The sequence below is a fragment of the Melanerpes formicivorus genome, unplaced genomic scaffold (genome assembly GCF_026170545.1).
Source record: "Melanerpes formicivorus ecotype bairdi unplaced genomic scaffold, bMelFor1.0.p_v2 SCAF_37, whole genome shotgun sequence".
Classification (NCBI taxonomy): domain Eukaryota; kingdom Metazoa; phylum Chordata; class Aves; order Piciformes; family Picidae; genus Melanerpes; species Melanerpes formicivorus.
The window spans coordinates 6,541,025-6,556,955 of NW_027142389.1; the positions used below are offsets into that span (position 1 = coordinate 6,541,025).

At 43.5% G+C, this 15,931-nt stretch overlaps 1 protein-coding gene across 1 annotated transcript in view; it reads left to right on the forward strand.

The window, feature by feature from the left end:
- The window catches only part of PCDH11X (protocadherin 11 X-linked), a 426,737-nt gene that overhangs the window by 52,415 nt on the left and 358,391 nt on the right, over window positions 1–15,931 (forward strand). Inside the window, exon 3 of the mRNA XM_068157468.1 lies at window positions 15,415–15,462. Coding sequence (XP_068013569.1) covers window positions 15,415–15,462 — 48 coding nt within the window. The remainder of the gene's footprint in view (window positions 1–15,414; window positions 15,463–15,931) is intronic.

The following is a 15,931-nucleotide window of genomic DNA, read 5'->3' on the forward strand; positions in this document are numbered from 1 at the left end:
GAGGAGGAGAGTTACCTCTTGCCATTGTGCATCATCTCTTGTGATGTCTTTCAATAGAAGCGTTCCCTTCTTTCTGATACAGTTTATCAATTCCATGACCCATGGAAGATGGAGCTCACAAATCATCATCATATTCCAAGCCTGCTCTTTGCAGCTAGGTTATTTCTGAGCCTCATAGTGGTTCCAGATCAAGTGGCTAATGTCACTGTGAAAATCAAGAATGGAAGAAGATGTTTCTTCTCTGAAATGAAAGCTAGAAGGTAGATAAATCAACATTATAGAGTGAGACTAGATTTGTGGTTAAACCAAACTGAGAAAGATGCATTAAATAATTTTGGATAATGATGTTGTTATCAGTCATACACATCTGGTAGTGCAGGAGGGCGAGGATGGTGGCTCAGTTGGTAGTGCATAAGACCCGTAATGGTCAGGTTGTGAGTTCAAGCCTGCAGTGGGCAGTGGTGTCCTCCCTACTCTAGTCATGAGGTCTGTGGTGACAGGTTGGACTCGATGAACGGTCACAGGTCTCTTCCAACCTTAGGAATACTGAGTACTGAATACAAACACAGCCCTGTGGCCTGATTGTGTTTTAATTTCGCACTAATGCCATCTGAGCAGTTCAGTGCATAGAGAGAAGGGAAGAAAGCATGGTTAATGTCCCTGCAAACCTGGTGCAGAGACACAGACCTGTATTTTCTTAACACAGATGTTAACCAGATCATCTTCACTATCCCAAGCATCACCTCTCATTTTTCTCTTTTTTTATCCCCTCATTCCCTGAAGTGGAAGCTGAAGCAGTACCCCTCACGTTTACTCTCTGAATGGGGGAGCATCCAACAGCTAATCACACTGAAATACATGCAGGTGATTCTCCTGTGTAGGCTTCAGCAGCTAGAGAGGACGATGAAGTGGTGTACTGGCCCTTTATGTAGGTCACTGACAGCCTGGGGTGGTAGTTACCAGCATCTGCCTTCTGTGAAAAAAATGCCAAGAGCAAGCTTTTTCTAAATGGAAGCAGATACTGCTAATACTGTCAGGTCTGCTAACTGGGTGAGGGAAAGCTCAGTGCCACTGCTCTTCTCCTGGCAAAACCCTGTGTTCAATTTAGGGTAACCCACTAGCAGCTCAGGGGTTTCACAGTCTGTAATCTCTTTTTTCACTAGTGTCCTTTTTCAGCAGTTGTCTAAGGGTCATGTGGCTGAACTGCAAGAGGTGGCTCTGCAGGGTCCCAGGAGCTTTCATTCTGCACACATTTTACACGTGCTCAGAAGAGAGGATTTGGGTAGCAACGTTCTTGACTTTGCAGTGTTTCTTGCCCCTGGAGAAGGGCTCTCTGGGCAGTGCTACTTCACTGGCACTAAACCAAAATGAGCTGGAGACACACTGATATCCCAGGTAAGAGCAGCAGTGAGGAGCTGGAACCTAAACCTGGGCAATGATGGGTTTGGTAAAACACAGCCTGCAGTTGCAAGTGTTACACAAGGTGGAAAGAAGACACCTGCTAAAACCCCAGCATTTCTGTCTTGGTTTGTTTGCTTGTGGGTGTCTGTTTGTTTCCCACCTGCTGGTATGTAGCTCAGACTTATGTTTAAAGTTTCTGTTTGGATGGGGGCTGGCTTGTCTTTGTTACTTCGCAGTCCCCTAATGGAATGGACGTAAGGATTTCATACAGTGTAACTTTGCAGGATGACTTCGCTTCCACCCTCGTTGCAATGGCTGCCATGGATTACCCTGCATGTATGTGCTGGAAAGGACTCCATTTCAAGTGCCACTGTAGATAGGGAAGGTAATAGATGTAGGGAGCTCCAAAGTAGATTTGGGAACTTTTTTTGTCCTGGAGTTGCACCTGTCAAGCTCTTGGGGTCACCCTCTAGAGCCTGCAATTTAATAAATATGGAGAGCTGGACAAGTTATGTTTCTAAGGTAACTTTTAGCTGCCCTTTAGTAGAGAGAGGTTTTCTAGGACAGACAGGCTGTCTTCTGAAGGATGCTGAGTACTTTTGTTCCTAAGTCCACAGTGGCATTGGAATAGGTCAGACCTGAAGCAGCTTTCCCTGTCTCTGTTGCTGCTAGAAGATCAGTACCTTTGTTTGATGTAATACAGTAGCTTTGTTTCTTTTCATGGAGGGGTTGCCTGTCCTTGTCCCTCCCACTTTGATGTGGATAATTACCATCTGAAGTGACAGGAATTTCCTCAGTCCCTTGATGATTTGCTGAGGTGACCAACTTCACAAATAGATGTTTGTAAAACTTGCTTCCTTCAGTACCCTTCCGTAGAGGTTGAAGTGCCAGGGCAGATTGCTGTGAAGCCTTGCCGTGCCGTCTGAGGAGTTTCTGCTCCTTGTTTAATTTAGAATCCCCTCTCCCCTGTATCTCAAAATCCATCAGGTCGTCTCTGCTTCATCAGACCATCTGCATCATTTCAACTACCCGTTGTTCTTACTAGCTGAAATAGCAAAGTCTGTGATCTGCGTGAGAAGGTTTTGTAGTAGAATAAAAACATTGTTGAGTAGTGATTTGTCCAGAGGGATGTGGGCAGATAAGTGGTCACCCATGGACACGCTTTGGACAAAAGCACTGGGGCTGATTTTTGTTTATTTATTTTTAAAGGGAAAATACCTGATTTGCATTCTTACAGCTGGGAGATAAGGTCTCTAAGCAGAGAAAATTCGACTCCTGGCTGGTAGTAGCAAGTCAAGAGTCAAGGTAATTGCTTCTTGTTGGTTGATCCAAGGCTCCTTTAGGGTGGTTTATGGCATTATTACTGTAAAACTGTCAAGTTCCATTATCCTGACATCACTTTGGGGGACTGGCTGAAGACTGGAGGAGAAAGTCTTGCTTGCAGGCACAGCAAGTTCAGTGAGTTAGGGTGAGGGACAAGTTGGTGTATCTTTCTGCGTTCAAGGCTCTGATTTTCACACTAGCTGTCATGGAACAATAACATATAACTTAGCATGACTCTGTGTGGGAAGGATGATAGACTCAAGCTGCAAGGCACGAATCTGTCAAGTGGAGATCCTCTCTTCATCTCTCTTACATGAATATTATCCTTTGCTGATGTCCGGACGGATCAGCACTGCCGCTCAGCACAGACGTGGTGATGCTTTCTGAGCGCAGCAGACTGAGGATTTGTTTACAAACTCCTCCTGGAACAAAGTCTGTTGGCAACACTTAGAAATTAATATTTTCACAAAATGCATTGAGTAGAAACTTGCTGTTTCATTTATGTGGGAAGAAATCTCCAGTTGACTGCAGGTGTTAAATGTGTGACCCAAAGAGTGTTTCCCATGTCAGTTGTGTGTTCTTGAAGGGCTTGGAAGGTTTCACAGAAGCAACACTACATGGAAAGCTTCTTTATACCCTTTTCTGTAGATTAGCTGGAGGGAGGGATCCTTCAGGGAGGCTGCAGAGGGACTTCCATGAGGGTGTCTAGAGACAGGACAAGGGGGAATGGTTTGAAGCTGAGGGAGAGCAGGGTTAGACTGGAGCTGAGGAAGAAGTTCATTAGTACCAGGGTGGTGAAACTCTGGAAGAGGCTGCCCAGGGAGACTCCTGGAGGGTGTTGAAAGCCAAGTTGGATGAGGCCTTGAGCAGCTGAGTCTAGTTGAGAGGTGTCCCTGCCCATGGTGGGGAGGTTGGGGGAGATGATCTCTGAGGTCCTTTCCAACTGGAGCCATTCTGTGATGCAGCACATGCTGGTGATGGTTACCTGGAGGAAGGTTTGTTTAAAATGTGCTCACTTGGGTTTGGATAGCTGTGTCTTATCAGCTCCTTCTGGAAAGAATGAAAAACAACTCACCGTTGCTAGCTCAAAATAAGTCTAGCTTAAGAGAATTGGAGATGTATGAGGATCTATGAACCATGAATGCTTAAGAATCATTGAAGATGAGGGAGGTTTGGTGTTTGTTGTTGGTTTTCACCAGTTCCTTGCAACAATTGGCTGAACAAACAGTTCAGACAAATGATAAAATTACCAAGGAAGATCTCTGTGCAAGTTAAAACTGAATCCATGGTTGATGTTTCCTGGCCATTTGATCTCAGTAGAAGCTGCCTGGAGTCTGGAGTGTCCCATTTGGCTGTGCTTGCCATAAAATCCTCGCTTTCAGAAGGTAATAAACTGCTGTTTTCATTTGATCTGACTTTATTTCCTCCTTTCTGCAGGGTGTATGCAGGAAAGACAACAGTGTCAATGGGATATTGCTGCAGTGTGTGCTGAGTGGGGCTGCACATAGGTTTCTGGTGTTTGAGTATGTTGCTCTTGGACAATGAGCTGCAGTTGGGACAGCAGGAGTGTGCAGTGTTTCTCAGCATCTTTCACACCACTTCTGGGAGCTGGATTGAAAAATATCTCTAAGTAAAAAATTCTAAATTGCAGTTTTACCTTTTACAGCTATCTTTAGCTTTCCTCATGGCAGTCTAGTAGGAGCTGTCCCTGCTCACTGCAGAGGGGTTGGGCAACTTGACCTGTTCAGCCTTTGCAAAGTCATTACCTTCGCAGTTTGAAGTGAAATAAATTTATCAGTGCTTTTGAGGGGTAAATGCTTTTCTCCAGTATAAAAGTAGCTCCTGGTTACTGCTTAACCCTTGCATAAGATGAGAACAAATGTGAACTCTGGATGTAGAAATGAAGCACAAATTTCATTACCACCGGAGTACCTGGGTGAAGAGGATGATCTCTCCTGATGTATGAGGATGCTCTTGATGCTTTACAGTGCAATGAAAAGTGCAAAGGTGGGGAAGAGTGAGGAGTGCAGCAGGTCTCTAATAAGTCTTCCTGACTTCATGATGATGTTCAGAAAACTTGCAAGAATTTCAGGCCCTCAGTTTTCATCCTATGTTCCCATTTGCCTTTGTCCTTTTGCCTCCCTCTCCTGCATGCTGTTCCAAAAAGGCAGCAGTTGTTTACTACTAAATATAGGTAGTAGGACACAGAGAGATCTCGCAGCTGAGTGGCCTATAAGCCTGTTCTTGACTCTGATTTCTTCTTGTCTCTTCCCTGCTTTTGAAAATTCATCGGTCTGACCTGCTTTGCTTTGATCAGGGCCCCCCAGAATGTTTAGGGATCAAACCTTGAGGCTCCTGGTCATTATTTTTCTGAGAGCAGTGCTAACAAATTGCCTCTTCTGGGAACTTCTGAGATGGAGTGGGAGAAGCGGTGGCTTAGACTCTGTGTGTCTTTAGCAGCTTTATGTAGGGGACATCTTTTATTCTGGCAGGTCGCTAACACTGCACTGAAGACAAATTACACTGCACTCATAATCTGCACTGCTCTCTCAGAGCTGACATTATTTTAGAGAGCTTGCATGTTCTGTGGCATAAAGGAAAGAAGTAGGGAGCCTCTTCAGAGTGCTCCAAGCCTAGCACCATGGTGTATATTCCATGTCAGAATAAAGGTGTTTCTCTTTGGCCTCTGCTGTATCTTTAAAGAATGAGCTGGGATAGGATTCTGAATTTCACACTCATCATAGAATGCAGATCTCAGAGCTCATCTCCTCCAACCTCCCCACCATGGGCAGGGACACCTCTCAACTAGACTCAACTGCTCAAGGGTTCATCCAGCCTGGCTTTGAACACCCCCAGGGCGGAGGCATCCACAGCGTCCCGGGGCAGCCTGTTCTGGAGTCTCACCACCCTGGTACTGAAGAGCTTCTTCCTTGGATCCAGTCTAACCCTGCTGTCCCTTGGCTTCGAACCTTGTCCTGTCTCTAGAGACCCTCATGAAAAGTCCCTCTCTAGTCTTCCTGCAGGATCCCTTTAGGTATTGGAAGGCAGCTTTAATGTCTCCCCAGAGCCTTCTCCTCTCCAGGCTGAGCACCCCCAGCTCCCTCACCCTGTCCTCATAGCAGAGCTGCTGCAGCCCTTGGATCATATTTGTGGCCTTCCTTTGGACTTGCTTCAACAGCTCAGTGTCCTTCTTATGATGGGGAGACCAGAACTGGACACAATACTCAAGAATTAAATATATTTTAAAAGTGTATTAATTATATTAAAGCATATATATATATACTTAATATATAATGTCTGTTATTCTATATAAGTTTAAGTATAAAGTATGTATCTAATCTATTAAGTATATTCAAGAGAGGTTGACAATAATAGTGCTTCCTTGATTTGAATTTTGCATTTAGGTTATTAGTATTGTATCTTAGTAATAGAGATTAAAAAGCTTCCAGATGTTCCCCCCCCACCAAGTACACTCTGTGTAATGTTTTTCTTTCTTGCAAGAGGAGGTACAGGGATGAGAAGAAGGCAACTTGAAAATGATATTCTTTTAGCTATTAAAGAATGCATTAAAAGCAAGTGTCAACCATGGATCGTGGCACTTGACTGCATTACTGTGGGTTTTTATTCCTAAGTAATTTATATTCTCTAGCCCAGAAACATAATTGGTCTGAACACTGAAGTCCCGTGGAGCTTTAGAAGCTGGGACACGTAGCAAAGAGCACTTCAGACAATTCTAAAGAAACAAAAAGGAGCACTGGTGAAAGGAATGAATTCTGAGTCATCAGCTGTCAGTGTTGAAATACATTTTTATCACATTGTGCTCTAATTGCTGACTCTGTTAATGTGATGTGTGTGATTGCCTTGGCTAGTGCTGGTGTTCCACCATCAAATAATTGCAGTTTTTGCTCTTTGCTTTTTCAAGCAAATGGACATCTTCAGTGGGTTTTGTGTTACTTTTCCCTCACCCCTTTCAAGTGAGGATGCTCTCTGTGCTTTTCAGAGTGAGGTGTCATATGTTGTTTTCACTTGGACATCACTTTTTTCTCTTCCTTTTCACTCCAGCCATTTAATAATCATTCTTGTTTCTTTTAGGGACTCTTCTTCTAGCACATGCAAAGGTATACACATAACAGCAGTTTCCATTCTTCATTGTATTTTCCATGTGAGTTCAAAGCTGTGATTCTGGCAGTTGCATACCAGCATTTCCCATTGGTAGGCGGGCCTGTGTATGGAAAGCCAACTCCAAGTGTGAATGCCGTCATTTGAAAGCCACTCTTACAACTAGGCAGTAAAAGAGTGATTGAACCTTCCTGCTTCCCATCAGTGTTGCACACCTTTTATTGTTTCACATAAATGAAATATTCACCCAAGATGAATATCCAAGGTACTTGCTGGGCTTGTAAAAGAGCAGAACATGAATCAGTTCCTTGAAGTTTGCAGATCTTGTAGGTTCTCTATAAGATTTTACATGTGTTTTATGGCTTTTTTAAACCTCTTAAGCAGTCCAGTAGTTGTCTGTGACTCATAAAAAATTGTCATTTGTGTAATTTAAACCTTCAGCTGCCAGCATCATCCAGCGTTCTTGGCAATTAAGCTGAGTGCCCAACTGGACCTTTGACAAAACTCGAGAGCAAAACCACATTAGTGCGAGTTTTGATGGCTGCTTCCCAGTGTTTATTTTTGATATGCAGATTTTGAAGTGCATTGTGTCAGGACTTTATGAGCTTTGCTGTACACCTTCACTTTGTACCTTAGCTGGACTTCCTGTCTTTTCAGAATTCCCTTCTTCCTGCTCTCAGTCTCAAACAGTGATCTCTGCCAGCCCAAACATTTCTGCTAGGTGCTGAGCAATGACAGCACCGGTCAGCATGGACAGCAACAAGATCTGTTTTGTTTCTGGCCTGGCTTTTGCTCTCAAGGTAGCTTGTGATGATGGGGCCCTGAAAGACAAGTGTGTGCACTGCTGTCATATTGAAGGCAAAACTGAACATACGTTGTTCCAAGGCTCTGAATTAAAAGGACACAAACAATTCCCATGGTCTTTCTTCTGGCACTGTGATGTATGGGTGGCAGGATTATTATTTACAGTGTTTATGATTTCTTTACAAGAGCAGTTTTATCATCATTCTGCTAACTTCTGGAGGCAGTAAGGTTTGTGTTCTGCAGAGCAGTGCTGTGTGAGAAGCAGCAATGTCTTCTTCGGGAGGCCTAGGCTTTGTGAAAGGCACTACTGGCTTGGAGTCCCTTCAAGTCCCTCGGGGCGGTCTCACCGGCAGTGCTTGTGCTTTTGTGCACCTTCCTCTAACACAGGTATCCTGTGCTCAGGTAAGGTGATTCTTGAGGGTCACTGAACTGCCACATTTGGGTCGCTGTGGTTTTGTTGCTGGCCTGCAGAGCAGTTGTGAATGACTCACTGCTGCTTTCTGTGCCTCAGTTTCTTTGTGGCTAATTGAAGTGAAGGGTGCTGACTTGACCTGAGGATGGCCTTGCTGGATGAAAATGAGTTTTGTCTGATCTTGTATCCCATCTCTAGCACTTGCTATCAGACATTTAGGAGAGGCTGTTAGAACACCACAAGCATGTTCAGGCTGCAGAGGGGCTGCTCCCAAAGGCCCCACTTTAAGAACTGAATGTCCCTTTGTAGAATTAAAACCGGGAGGGGAGTGTGTTAGGTGCTGCCATATTGGTGACTAATGTCAATAATAGCTTTAAAATTATTTGATGCATGAGTATATGATTCAGTGTTCCATTTGGTTGGAAATCTCACTCCCAGACTTGTAACCATGTGTGAGTGTAATGTTCAGATAATATAAGAGCTGCTCTTACAAATAGCAGTGAAGTCTTTCAGAAATAGTTTTGAATATTGGTTTGAAATTCAGCTACACATTTATCACAGCACTGCATATGCTACAGGCTGCTGAGTTTCCTGAGCTAGGTAAGAAAGAAAACTGGGTTTTGTTACTCCTTTGTGTTGCAAAGACCTGAGTAATTTCACAGTTCTGCACAGTGGACTCTGCACACCACCACCATAATTGTTTCTTGTGTTTTTCTCTTTATACAAGTGGGCAGAACAAGTTTATCCACCACAAAAGGTTATAAAGTAGTTAGCTTCCATTGTGATGGTCAGTAATTTCTGCATGATTGCCATCTGCAATGTTCAGTTATCACTGCTCCTGTGACTTCTGTATATATACAAACTCCAGCAATTCTTTAGTTGAACAAGTTGAGGGCAGATTTAGACTGGACATTAGGAAGAAATTACTTACAGTGAGGGTGGTGAGACTCTGGAAGAGGTTGCCCAGGGAAGTTGTGCATGCTCCCTCCCTGGAGGTGTTCAAGTCCAGGTTGGGTAGGGGCCTGGAACAACCTGATCTAGTGTGAGGTGTCCCTGCCCCATGGCAGGAGGGTTGTAACTGGATGATCTTTAAGGTCCCTTCCAACCCAAACTATTCTATGAATTCATCCTGCGAATTCTATAGATCAGAATTCTATAGATCAGAAGAGGCAAGCTCATGCCGTGGTGCTGTGTGCTGCCTGGCTTTGAAATCACTGAAGACTAAAGAGGTGGTTAATACGTGTATTGCTGTGGAATGATTGGTTGGGTTTCCCTGCTGGGCAGCTGCTGGCACTAATCAGATTGTGCCTAAGAGCATGATGAGGAAGAACTTTCACAGTGCTTAGCCCTCTTGGAAGCTCTGCTGTTTCGGCTGCCGTGCTCACTGCCAGTAATTCAATCTAGGTTTGCTGTGTTGCGAAAAGCCATCCTGCTGAATTTTGAACCAGATTTCATTTAATCTCATGTTTTACAATGGGTTCTTCTACAGCTGCCACAGAAGGTGGCCTCTTACGGTAGCAGTAGTGTTAATTGAGGGTGTAGGTAGAGTTTTGACTCTGTAGGTGGAATGCATAACACATTTATCAACTAGTTTAGGTAGTGCTCTAAACTGTGAATCCATGGAGCAGCTACAAACCCATTGCAGTGAGAATTCCTGCAGATGTCTATGAACACAGTGACTCAATCCTTTCTTGGGCAGTGCTTGTTTTGTCTTATTTCAGAATCTGCGATTGTGATGTCTGACAAAGGTGGTGATGGCCTAGGCATCTTTTAGAAACAGTGGTGTGCCTGACAAGAAGTCTGAATCCAAATGAACTGTTCACTAACTCACCCCTTCATAAACAAGAGAAACTAAATTCCTGTTTGTATCTTAATACCCTAATATTCAAGAACCCTGAAAATACCCTTCAGAAGAAATCAATAGACAATAAGTAAGGATAAAAGACAAGGGATAGGCTAAGGCCCTGTGTGCAAGCGAAGCTGAGGCGTGGTTTGTTTTCCATGAGCAGTTTCCCAACTGGCAGACGTAAGTTTACATGGTTTTGCTGGCTGTTTACATGGTTTTGCTGGCTGTTAGTTGATTTAATGGTTTCTATTTGCTACATTCAGTTGTTTACATCATGTTTTTAGAATACAAAGGCTAAGCTTCACATTGGATTATTCAGAGCAAGTCATAAACCCCAGAGGGTGCTTTCTTGCAGCCATCTCCCTAATTCTAACCTGTGTGTGCTGAGTGGTGCTGTCTGTGTTAGCAAGTGTCTCAAAGCAAGGCTAATTCTGTGGGCATTGTGCTGGTTCTTTAACCTGAGGTTATTATCACAGCATAGTAGTTGTGAAGAATCCAGGAAGAGTTTTCAGTTCTTGTTTGCCACACACCTTGGTGGTTGAAATCGTGTTGCTTGCCCATTTTCTCTTGGTGTTTGCATCGAAGGAAGGGGCTGCTGGTCCAGTTGCTGTGTGCAGTTATGAAGTTTTCTTCATACCAGCAATAGGCATGCTGGTATTTAGAAACAGCTCTTTAAGGACAGTAGTTGAGTTAATCTCAGGAAAGAATTTTCTTTGGATCCAGACCTGGGCTTGCTATTTTTCAGACCTGGATTACACCTGTCGTTACTGGGCAGAAATGGCTTCAACCATCTCTGCTTAACCTCTTTTTCTGCAGCAGTACAATTTGTGTGAGGTCAGTCACATTGCTAATAGCACTTCAGCTATTGTGTTTGTTATGCTGTTGGCTTTCCTGTGGAGATACATCCCAGCAGTCACTCTGTAACATCAAACCACTCTGTGCAGTTTTTCCCCTGAATTAAGGGAGAGCTCGTCTCAGCCTCGGAGGACATACAGTTCACAACTTACTGGAGGATAAATGTTATCCCGTAGGACTAATTTAGGTCTTTGCAACAGGAGCTGCATATTACGTTTACCTACTGGACCTGTGTTCTTCCAGCTTAAATGTTGGTTATATTCCGTGGTTCTATGGTTTTATTCCTATCCTTCCCTGTCGGAGGAAAACCACTGCCCATTAGCTACAATGTGTGGTATATATTCAAAGCTAAACTGCTGCTGTAAACTGTGAGCAGTGAGCAAAAACTGAGCAGCCAGGCTGGAGTGGAATGATGAGTGCTTGGTGTCTGCCCTGCCAATGTGCCATTCTAATAGTCTCATTTTCTTTCTTGCAAATCAGTTGTATCAGTTGCATCACTGATTGTGAGCCGAAGGCATTAGCACAAGTATATTCAGGATGTCACTGGAATTTCATCGTTGTTTATAGGAAAGAAGATATTGCTGAGTACAACTACTTGTAAAAGTGGGGGTCAAATAGGTTTTTGATTCCAGTCAGCTCACAGGGAGGCTCTTTTTAGGCACTGAGGTTGCTAACTAGTCGTGGCAGTTTATGTTCACAGGCATCATGAGATTTCTTTTCAAAATCAGCCTTCCGAAGCAAGTCACTGGCTTGCAGTGGGGAAAGGCTTCTTCCTTTATCTCGCCTTTGTTCTACCAATACAGGGGAGTAGGAGTCTGTAACACTGGGGGAGGAAGAGACAAGCTGTCTTCCTGGCAAATCCAGCATCAGAAAATACATCCTTGTTTTATCCCCTGTATTCCCTGATCAGCGTGGTGAAAAGACTTTTATTTAATGAGTTCTAGAATTCAGTCTCTCTGGAACTATTTTTAGTACTTACTGTCGCTCTCTACATCTTCCTAGCAATTCTCTCTGATTTATTACTGCAAAATTGCAGTGTTATTTATTATCTTCCAATGTGTAGTGAAGAGGCATCATATGGTAGTTCTGCTGCTGTTTTCTCAGAATAATACAAAAAGGATAAGTTTTTATTATTTGGAAAGGGAAAGGCAGAACTTCATTGCTTTCCAAAGCAGAAATGATCCTGAGGTTGTTAAATGTCCCACAAACTTTCTGTTCAGTTTTACAAGGAGCTTACTGCAGAGAGTTACTACTGCAGTTACAGAATCACAGAATTGTAGGGGTTGGAATGGACCTCTGGAGATGACCCAGTCCAAGAACTCTGTCAGAGCAGGGTCACCCAGGGCAGGTCACACAGGAACACATCCAGGTGGGGTAGAATGTATCCAGAGGAGACTCCACAACCTCTCTGGGCAGCCTGCTCCAAGGCTCTGGCACCCTCACAGTGAAAAAGTTTTTCCTTATGTTTATATGGAAAAATTCTTCTCAGGAGTACCTGTGACAGGCCTACAGTTCCTAAAGCCTGTTTGGGAAAGCTGGGGCAAGTCTGCTCCAAGTGAAGTAAGTGAAGCCTCCTCTGTTAGGCTTTTTCTCATTCTGTTGCTACATTTTTGCCTGTGTATTTTTGAATGTCAGAACTGATAAAGCAGTTCTAGATACATTGCAGTATGGTCTCTGAAAGGATGTCCTTCTGACAGCGTGTTCTCTAACTTTTCTTTGGGTATGTTTCTGGATGTTGTGATCTCTGCAGAGAAAAGGAGAGGTGTGAGGAGCTGATGCCATTCAGGTGGAGGTTTTGCCAGCACATTCTCCTGAAAGTGTAAACAGGGAAGACAGAAAGGTTTTGCTCACAGCTCAACTTCATTTTAAAAGGACCTTAGATCAACTGAGATAATATTGATAAGTGACTTATCTGGAGAAACCACAGCATCAGAGGGCAGGGTATGGGTTTGTCCTACTGAAGATGCCAGGTACTTAAAGAGTAACTCCTCATGGCTGAAGTGTGTTTTCTGTGTGTAAGAGGGAAGAAGAGAAGACATTAGTGAATGTTAGTTTGCAGCTGTGTGTACTCCTCTTTAACAAAGGACAAAGGTTTCTGGTTTTCCACTTCACATGAGCCAAGCTCCTCTGTGTCCCTCACCCCCTGCTCCCTCTGGAAGCTGAGGGTACAGGACAGTCCCTGCCTTTTCTGATGTAAAGGCATTTTCAGAAACACCTCAGTTGTTTCTCTTGTCCTGTGTACCAGTGGCTGTCAGTTTTAATCTCCTTCTGCCTGAAAGTACTGATCTGGTTATAGAGCAGGTAGTGAAGAGGAGGGCATTGCGGGTTCACACTGCTGCAACACCCAGTCAGCATTCATCTGAGGGCTCTAAACCGTGCGGCTTGGAGCCTCAGATCCTTTGTCTGGCTGCTCCAGCAGAATGAGGTTGCGATTTAGGAGCTCTTCTGAGCAGCTAGACAGAACTGTTAGCTCTTGCCTCCAAAAGCACAGGGGGTCATCACTAAATCATGTTACCATTCTTTCTTTGCAGGTACTTGATTCTGTTGCTGTTCTCAGCTGGGAAACTGAGCAAATACCTGATTGTCACAATTGAGCCAATGTGTAGTTGTCACCTAAGAATGCAGATACAACAATTCACTTGCTGAATATTTAATTGCCTAATACAAATCCCGATCTTTGTCTTCCTTATATATCCATAGTGGGACTTGAAAGACAGATACCTTAGTGAAGGACAGGTCAGGTGTCTGGAATTCTTATCTAGCTGTAGAAACCTGGGAACTCGGAACAAAGCTCAGCCATATTCAGTACCTCAGTTTGAACCCTTCCAGGTGTGCTGACAGTATAGTCTCCTATTCACTGAGATGTCTGGGAGTATTTCTGAAGAGCTGTAAGTGAGGAGGTGAAGAGGGGAGATTATTTCCCTAATTACCTGAGCTGCACCTTTCTTGTTTTGGGAAGAGTATCCCCAAATTTAGTTTAGTTTCTAAAGTTTGAAGTTCTAAAGCTTCGTTCCAAGCCTGACTGGTAATGCAGAAGTGACTGGCTCTATCAGACAGGCTGCAAACTGTGGACAAGTGATGAAATCTCTGTGTGTTTCTACTTCCCATCTTTAGATTGTGGTTCAGCTAATTATATAGCAAGAGTATTGTGGTGAGAAATTCCTTAAAGGCTTGTGATGCAGCTGCATGTTTGGCTGAAATATATCATTCCATGCTTACAGTTTAGGGCTTTAGCTTGGCTTTGGAAATTCACTGTTTTTCACGTGCAAAGTATCACTTTTGAAAGCAAAATGAAGTTTAACTGTTAGCCTTTGTGAAAATGCTGTCCACTGTATAACTGTTGTCCAGTTTCCTGCACTGGGAATTGTGCTGCTGTGCTCCTTCCGTTGCACTGCGGTTAGGGAGCAGTTCTGTAAGCCCTTACAAAACCAGACAGGAAGCAGGGGCTGGGATCTACCTTGTCGTTTTGCAGGAGACCACCTAAGGTTTTCTGTGTTGCTACACCTGAAATAACCAGCAGTGAGCAAAAGGGAATTATTTCTTGGACTTTCTGAAAAGATTTTAGTCTCCTTTGGGCAAAAGACTGCATTTCAGACAAAGGTTGTGTTAGCAGTTACCTCAGTGAATGACTGAATTACTTTCCAGTGGGAAGCTGATAATTTAAACTTTTATTTGTTGCTTCCTTTTTAATGTTTTCCCCCTTTCTTAACACTTTGATCCTTGTATTTCCCAGTATTGCTGTATCTGGCCTGCTTGAATGGAGCCACTGAAATCTACATAGTTTAGAGATCAGGCAGAGTAAGATTTTTAGGAGTAATAAATCTGTCTGGTGTTGAGAGGATTGATGGCGTGTAATAAATAAGTGTGCATGTCTAGCTTGTTGCTCTTCTGGACTTGCACTTTGCATTGAAATGAGGTACAGTAGGTCAGCAAAAGATATTATCCTCATGTTGTCTACCCCTTGACTTGTATTTGGGATCCCATTGAACTGAAGGCACACATCCTATGATGTGAAGAGAAGGGTTGATGTTAAGCATAGGGTGAAGCTGTAGGCACAAACTAATGAGGTATCTTTCTCCAGTGCTTCAGAATACTCTTCTTGAGTGAAGATTGAAGACAGTGTTGATCTACTGTCAGTTCCCAAGGAATAGTTATTGTAGACAATAAGATGATTTGTAATTTCTTTAGGAAGCAACCAGTAACAGACTGGTTTCAGAGTCCTTTTTATCACAAAGAGTTGTTGTTGCATAGTTGTTTACCACAATGTTCTTCCCTTTCCCTATTTCTGTGAGACATGACTTGTGTTCTGTCAGCCTGCTGCTCTGCAAGTGTCTCTGTCTGTTTTGGACACAGAAGTCTGTGTCACCCTGGTGAGGATTCACCAGAGGCTGTGGGGTTTCCCATTCCTCCTGACGATGTCCCAGAGGTCAGCAGCCCACGGACTGAACCAAGTGCCGTGATGACATGCATTTACACCGTGGTATTGATATGATGTCATGTCTGGAGGTTTGAGGGTGCGCTTTGTCACGTGCTGGCTGTTACATAGCACTGTTCTACCACATTAAATGTCCTCATGTCATTCCTTTTGTATTTGTTCATCTCCCTAAATGTTACCATTTTAAAAAACCTCTCTAATTTTTTATTTACATGGCAGCCCAAAACGGCTCCGAAAAGGACCTTTGGATCCATTACAAACGATCAGGTAAATATACAGCAGGAAGCCTTCCACAAGAACAGCACTTGCTTTGTTTATGAGACTACTGTGTGCAGGGATCCACTGAAAAGGATGCCATGAAAACTGCAGGAGGTAACAGAGTTGCTTGTCTTGTGGTGAAGGCCAGAGCCTCTTAAACTAATCCTGTCTCTGAGATGGGCATAACTTCGTTTTGCTTCAAATAGTTAGGTTGAAATAGTTGAACTGTCTTTTCAGATGAGTAAAGTCAACCTGTTTTGTTTGTAGCTCACATCCCTATGCAGTGCTGGTGATAATCATGTAGCAGATTAGTTTTGCCAGTCAATGATTGAAGTGGCAAAAGGTAGTAATTAAATGTTAATTGTCTGGTGTGCTTTTGCTACTGACTCATGCCCTTCCTCGTGTGAACCGAAGCTGCAGGTCACTGCAGTCCTGTGGCAACCAAGGTACAGTTCAGTCCAAATAACAGTCTGACCTT